The sequence below is a fragment of the Cebus imitator genome, unplaced genomic scaffold (genome assembly GCF_001604975.1).
Source record: "Cebus imitator isolate Cc_AM_T3 unplaced genomic scaffold, Cebus_imitator-1.0 Scaffold66, whole genome shotgun sequence".
NCBI classification, from domain to species: Eukaryota; Metazoa; Chordata; class Mammalia; order Primates; family Cebidae; genus Cebus; species Cebus imitator.
Genome location: NW_016107381.1, coordinates 6532673 through 6540346, shown reverse-complemented (window position 1 = coordinate 6540346; position 7674 = coordinate 6532673). Strand labels below are relative to the sequence as shown.

Below are 7674 nucleotides of genomic sequence, written 5' to 3'. Positions count from 1 at the left end.
TGCGGTGAGCCAAGATCGCGCCATTGCACTCCAGCCTGGGTAACAAGAGCAAAACTCCATCTCAAAAAAAAAAAAAAAAAGAACCTCCTTACCTTTTGATCCAGCAGTTCCTCTTCCAGGAATTTATCTTAAGGAAATAACTAAAGTATTTGAACATTTAGCTTTGTATATAATAATTTTTTAAAAAATAAAAAATAAACAACTGAAATGCCCAGTAATAGGAAATTAAGTGATTTTTTGTGTGTTATTAAAAATAATATTGATGAATGGCTGGGCACAGTGGCTCACACCTGTAATCCTAGCACTTTGGGAGGTTGAGGCGGGCAGATTGCTTGAGCCCAGAAGTTCTAGACCAGCCTAGGTAACATGGGGAAACCCCGTCTCTACAAAAAATAGAAAAACTAGCCAGGTGTGGTGGCACAAACCTGTAGTCCTAGCTAATAGGGAGGCTGAGATGGGAGGATCACGTAAGCCTGGGAAGATTGAAGCTGCAGTGAGCCAAGATCGCTCCACTGCACTCCAGCCTGGGTGAGAGACCCTGTCTCAAATAAAATGATAATAATATTGATGAATATTTAATGTGGAAATATGTTCATAGTGTTTAAAGAACAGTTTAGAAGACAAAAAGCCAATTTTGGTCTTAAAGTACATATGCACATGGGAAAGATTGTAAGAGGATGAGCACCAAGGTATTATTAATAATCTGAGTTGTATTATTGGTGGTTTTTTCTTCTTTGTTTTTACTGTATTTTTAATTATCTACAGTGTACATACATTGCCATTATTTATATATATATATATATATATATATATATATATATATATATGTTTTTTAACCCTAAACGTTAGTTTGGGGTTTTCAGAATTTTTTTGTAGAGACAAGGTTTCACTGGGTCTCACCTAGGCTGAAGTACAGTGGTACAATCATAGTTCACTACAGCCTCCAGTTCCTGGGCTCAAGTGATCCTGCTGCCTCAACCTCCCAAATAGCTAATATCATAGGCACGAGTCACCACACTTGGCTGATTTTTATATATATATATTTTTTTTTGTAGAGACAGGTGTTATGTTACCCAGGCTGGTCTTGAACTCCTGGACTTCAGCAGTTCTCCTACCTTGGCCTGCCAAAGTGCTGGGATTATAGGTGTAAGCCACCTCACCCAGCCCTAAACATTAGTTTAAATTTGTCTAAAGTTAGAAGACAAAGGGTGATCACTGAAGTACGGTTTCCCTAAAGGAGGCAGCCAAACTCAGTTAATGCTATAGTAAATGAGGGCAGGGCAAAGCCATGGCCAGGGCAAGCATTGTGGGCCCATATCGGATGTGAAGCCTCAAGATATGACCCAGCAATTCCACTCCTAGGTAAACCCAAGAGAAATGAAAACATACATTCACACAAGTAGGTCAGGTACAGTAGCTCACACCTATAATCCTAGCATCTTGGGAGGCCAAGTCAGGCAGATTGCTTGAGTCCAGAAATTCAAGACCAGCCTGAGCAACTTGAGGAAACCCCGTGTCTACAAAAAATACAAAACTTAGCCAGGCATGGTGGCACACACTTGTAGTCCCAGCTGCATGGGGAGCTGATGTGGGAGGATCACCAGAGCCAAAGAAGGTTGAGGCTGCAGTGAATCGTGATTGCACCACTTTACTCCATGCTAGGCAGTAGAGTGAAGCCCTGTCTCAAAAAAAAAAATTATCTATATAACAAAAACCTGTATATAAATGTTCACAGCAGCATTATTTGTAATAGTCAAAAAGTGAGACAAATAATGCATCAGTGGATGAATGGATAAATCAAATGTGATATATCCATACAATGGAATATAATTTGGCCATAAAAAGAACTGAAGTACTGATAAATGCTACAACGTGAATGAACTTGAAAATATCATGCCAAGTGAGATAAATTGCATATTGTATACTTATGTGAAATATCCATAAAGGCAGATAATAGCTTAGTGGTTACCAGGGGCTAAATGCTGTGCCTCACACCTGTAATACCAGCACTGTGGGATGCTGGAGTGGAAGGATTGCTTCAGCCCAGGAGTTCAAGACAAGCCTGGGCAATATGGCAACCCCATCTCTACAAAAAAATTAAAAATTAGGCCAGGTGCGGTGGCTCATGTTTGTAATCCCAGCACTTTAGGGTGCTGAGGTGGATGGATCACAAGGTCAGGAGTTCAAGACCAGCCTGGCCAACACAGTGAAACCCCATGTCAACTAAAAATATAAAAATTAGCCAGGTGTGGTGGCAGGCGCCTGTAATCCCGGCTAAGGCAGTTGAATCACTTGAACCCGAGAGACAGAGGTTGCAGTGAGCTGAGATCATGCCATTGTACTCCAACCTGGGTGACAGAACTAGAGTCTGTCTCAAAAAAAAAAAAAAAGAAAAGAAAAAATTAGGCATGCCTATAGTCTCAGCTGCTTGGGAGGCGGAGGTGGGAGGATCGCTTGAGACCTGGGGGAAGAGGTTGCAGTGAGCCAAGATCATGCAGTTGCACTCCAGCCTGAGCAACAGGGACCCTATTTTGAAAAGAAAAAAAAAAAAATTTCAGTGATAACCAGGGAATAGAAAGTGAATGCCAGTAGGTACAAGGTTTCTTTTTGGAGTGATGAAAATTCCTGAAATTACATTACCGTGATAGTTGTGCAGTCCTGTGAATATATTTAAAAAATTGAATTATCCACTTTAAATGGGTAAAATTTATGGTATGTGAACTATATCCCTATAAAGATGGTTTTTTACAAAAGAAAAAGTCAACACTAGGCACTGTACCCAGGATGTTTTCTGTTTTTCCTATTCTGGTACTTGCAGTTGCTATCTGCTTCATTCTAGACCGGCATCATGTAGGCATCTAGTTTGTTCAAAGACACAAGAGAAAAAATGAAGCTCTTATATTATAGGATAATTTTGGGTTTTGGTGTGTTTGAAGAATTCCCCAGGAAGCAGGTGCTAACACTTTAATGTTTCTGCTTAAACTTTTCAAGTTTCTCAAAGCCTTTATCAGGAATGGAGTTTGGTGTTACATTCCTGAAGGGTGTTGACTTGATTCTCAGTTATCCCTTCAGAGTGAGAGAGAAGGATCTTCTTCCAGCCATGAGGTTCTTACAGTCTTGATTATATTCAGGCACACTGACTTGTCCCCTGCCCCAATAAATAAACAAATCTCCACACCTGGTAAGGCTCAGGGGTGATGATGTGAGCCACAATCCTAGATACTGTTTTCTCTAGGCATGCACCTAAACTGAATGAATTTTCCCTTACATTTAGGTGTCAGAATTTATCGGCTTTACCAAAAGGTTTTGGAGTTCAAGAACTAAAAATACTGCAGTCAGATTTACTGTTTGAACACAGCCGCTGTGCAGTGCAGGCAAAAATGGCTGACAGCCCAGGTCGACTTGTTCCTTGTGGGGCAGGTAAGAGACCCAGGTTAGACCTGTCCTGGAGTAACTGCTCCCCTAACCGAGAGTGGCCTCGGAGGGTCTGCATCCTCCCAGCCTAGGAAGGCAGTTCACTGCTCTAGAGGTGAGTAGTATGGGCTTTGGAGACACCTATACTGGATCAGGTTTATGCTCTTGTGACCCCTGGCAAGTTACTTACCCTCCCTTGGCCTCAGTTTCTTAGTCTTCAGATTAGAAGAATATTATTTATCAGGGTTATTAGGAAGATTCAATGAGAATTCTTTTTAATGCATTTACTCTGTCTCTAGCAAATAATAAATGTTCAGTGATTGTTAACTATCATACTAATAATGAATTATGAACCACTTAGACTATGGTATCCTGGCGGCCAAGCATCCAAGTAGTAGTCATTGTCTCTGACATCATATTGAGTTCTCATGGGTCTGTAGAGTCAGAGAAATATTTTTATTAAAATACTTCTGACATTTACAGGAAATTGAACAGTTTTAACCCTAGAATCTTATCTTTTCATAGCCATCAGCTGGAGTGCAGTTCCTGAGCAGCCATTGGATGTTACTGCCGGTGGCTTTCCACAGGGAACAACAAAGAAAACAATCAGAAGCCTTCAGGCAAGGTACAGCATATTGGGGCAGGAGAAGATGGTAGCTGTGAACTCACACTTTACCACTCTCTAATTCTAGAACATTTTTATTACTCCAAAAAGAACAGCCATGCCCATTAGCAGTCACTACCTATCCCTCCCTCTCCTCAACCCATGGAAACCTCTGATTTACTTAATTTACTTCTTGTCTCCATGGATTTGCTATTCTGGACATTTTGTATCATTGGAATCATACAGTATATGACCTTTTGTATCTGGCTTCTTTGACTTAGCATAGTGTTTTGAAGGTGCATCCATGAGGTAGCCTGTATCAGTGTTTCATTACTGTTTATGACTTGAATAATATTCCATTTTGTGGATATGCCACATTTTGTTTGTCCATTCATTTATGGATGGACGTTTGGGTTGTTTCAGTCTTTGGCTATCATGAATAGTGCTGCTATGCAGAACTATGAATATTTCATGTACTATTTTTTGCATGGCCATATGTATATTCTTGGGTATATCTAAGAGTGGTATTACTGGTTCATATGATAATTGTTTTCCATAGCAGCTGTACCATTTTGCGTTTTACCAACAATGTATGAGAGTTCCAATTACCCTGCATCCTTTACAACACTTGTTACTGTCTTTTTTATTATAGTCATTTTAGGGGGTGTGAATTGGTATCTCATTACAGTCTTTTTTTTTTTTTTGAGATGGAGTTTTGCTCTTGTTACCCAGGCTGGAGTACAATGGCACGATCTCGGCTCACTGCAACCTCCACCTTCTGGGTTCAAGCATTTCTCCCGCCTCAGCCTCCCAAGTAGCTGGGACTACAGGCGTGTGCCACCATGCCCAGCTAATTTTTGTATTTTTAGTAGAGACAGGGTTTCACCATGTTGACCAGGATCTCGATCTCTTGACCTTGTGATCCACCCGCCTCAGCCCCCAAAAGTGCTGGGATTACAGGCGTGAGCCACCGCACCCGGCCAGTTTTTTTTTTGAGATGGAGTCTTGCTCTGTCACCCAGGCTGGAGTGCAGTGGTGCCGTTTCAGCTCACTGCAACATTTGTCTGCTAGGTTCAAGGGTTTCTCTTGCGTCAGCCTCCCTAGTAGCTGGGATTACAGGCATGAAGTACCACACCCAGCTAATTCTTGTATTTTTGGTAGAGACGGGATGTTGGCCAGGCTTATCTCAAACTCCTGGCCTCAAGTGATCCACCTGCCTCAGCCTTTCAAAATGTTGGGATTACAGGCATGAGTCACCTCACCCGGCCTCATTGTAGTCTTGATTTGCATTTCCCTAATTACAAACGATGTTGAGCATCGTTTTATGTACTTATTATCCATCTGTCTCTCTACTTTGGGAAAATAACTATTTGGAACTGTTGCCCATTTTGTTATTTGATGTATTTGCCTTTTTATTGTGGAGTAGCAAGATTCCTGTATGTATTCTGGATATTCTTCTTTTATCATGTATATGATTTGCAGATTTTTTTTTCTGATTCTCTTGGTTATCTTTTCACTTTTTGATAATGTCCTTTAAAGCACAAAAGTTTTCAATTTTGATAAAGTCAAATTAATGTATTTTCTTTAGTTCATTGTGCTTTTGGTGGCATACCTAAGAAACCATTGTCTAATCCAAGGTCATATAGAGCTACTCCATATTTTCTTCTAATAGTTTTTTAGTTTTAGCTCTTATGTTTAGGACTTTGATCCATTTTGAGTTAAATTTTCTTTGTGGTTTGAGGAAGGACTCCACCTTCATTCTTTTGCATGTGGATATTCAGTTGTGCCAGCACCATATTTTGAAAAAACTATTGTTACCCCTGCAGAGATTGTTTATAAATAATACATAATACTTTCTTGGGCTTCATCCCTAGGAATTCTGGATTAGTAGGCCAGGGTTGGAACCCAAGAATCATTTGTGAAGCTCCACAATGACTAGACTGGCAAAAAGGGTCCCTGAAAACAGGACTTTGCCTCCTTAGATTGGCTTTTGCTAAAGTGCAGGCTTTGTGGGCTGCTGGACATGAGACTCAGATTTTATACCTGGAGGATCATGTATTCTATGGATGTGTCTCTTTTTGTTGTTGTTTTTATTTTTTTATTTTTTATTTTTTGGAGACAGGATCTCACTATATTGCCCAGGCTGGTCTCAAACTCCTGAGCTCAAGCAATTCTCCTGCCTCAACCTCCCAAAGTGCTGGGATTACTGCTGTGAGCCACTCTGCCTGGCCTGCGTCTCTTTCTATATGCTTGGCCAATCTTGTCCTCCCTGTCTTCTCCCTATCCCCTGCAATGAGCTAGAGGTGGTTTGGAATAGCCTAAGGATAGGAAGGGCCTCGGGGGAGTGGCCTCTCCATCAGAGGCATTTCCTCTGGGTTCAGCTGCCACCAGTGTGACTGGTGTAGAATGTAAAATTTCCACAATTTATAGATTTTTTTCTTTTTTACTCTAAGTTGCTTTTCCATTTCTTTATCATGCCCTTTTAAATTTGTATCTGTAATTATTTTCACAAATTCACTTGGTGTATTGGTCCCTTTTCACACTGCTACAAAGAACTACCTGAGACTGTGTAATTTATAAAGAAAAGAGGTTTAATTGACACACAGGCTGTACAGGAGGTATGGCTGGGGAGGCCTCAGGAAGCATTATCATGGTAGAAAGGCAAATGGGAAGCAGGCACATCTTCACATGGCAGCAGGAGAGAGAGAAAGCATAAGGGGAAGTGCTACACATGTTGAAACAACCAGATCTCGTGAAACCTCATTCACTATTGTGAGAACAGCAAGGGGGAAATCCGCCCCCGTGATCCCATCGCCTTCCACTAGGTATCTCCCCCAACAGTGGGAATTATAATTCGACCTGAGATTTGGGTGGGGACACAGAGCCAAACCATATCACTTGGTTTGGTTTGTGGGTTTTTGGTGGGTTTTTTTTTTTTTTTTTTGACATGCTTATTTGCCTGCCTCAAAACAAATAACCATGACAAGACCGAACTTACATACACCCTTTTTAGGCTTTTTTTAAAAAGGTTTTCTTCTTCACAGCCACTACCTACCAGGGTTCAAATGGCCTAGACAGAAGACACTGCCAGTCTCCTGGCAGCCTAGATGGTTGCATTGAATAATATTTATAAAACTGTTGGGAGTAGAGACTTTTAAATCAGTTTTTTTGCCAAGGGGCTTCCTGGTTTGAGGCCACCTTTTACACTTCTCAGGAGACCAACTCTAAGCCATACATGAGGATGTGTAAACAGAACAGCTGAGGGACAGAGACCACCTGTTTCCTGCTGAGCTCTGTCTCTGTTGTCAGTTACAGCCTTGCAGCTCCTCACATGGGCCCCACCCACTGACTGTGGTTTCCATCTGCTACTTTGCTGAGAAATGAGATGCTCTTCTTTGCTGAGTATATACCCACTTTTGCCTGAAAAGCCCAGCTCAACGACCACTGCTTTCTGGCTCAAAATTATCACCTCTTTTCTGAATTTCTGTAGTGGTTTTGTTGAGCTTGTCCCAATGTTTCACCAGGAAGAACCTAATATCTAAGAATGTAATTCTCACGGCTGGGCGCAGTGGCTCAAGCCTGTAATCCCAGCACTTTGGGAGGCCAAGGCGGGTGGATCACGAGGTCAAGAGATCGAGACCATCCTGGTCAACACG

The 7674-nt window shown here is 41.4% G+C and overlaps 1 protein-coding gene across 3 annotated transcripts in view; it reads left to right on the top strand.

Moving 5' to 3' along the window:
- The window catches only part of ADAT1 (adenosine deaminase tRNA specific 1), a 27990-nt gene that overhangs the window by 11795 nt on the left and 8521 nt on the right, over positions 1-7674 (top strand). For all 3 annotated transcript variants that reach the window (XM_037739270.1, XM_017530594.2, XM_017530595.2), the window contains exons 7-8: positions 3275-3420; positions 3940-4039. In XM_037739270.1, coding sequence (XP_037595198.1) covers positions 3275-3420; positions 3940-4039 — 246 coding nt within the window. The remainder of the gene's footprint in view (positions 1-3274; positions 3421-3939; positions 4040-7674) is intronic.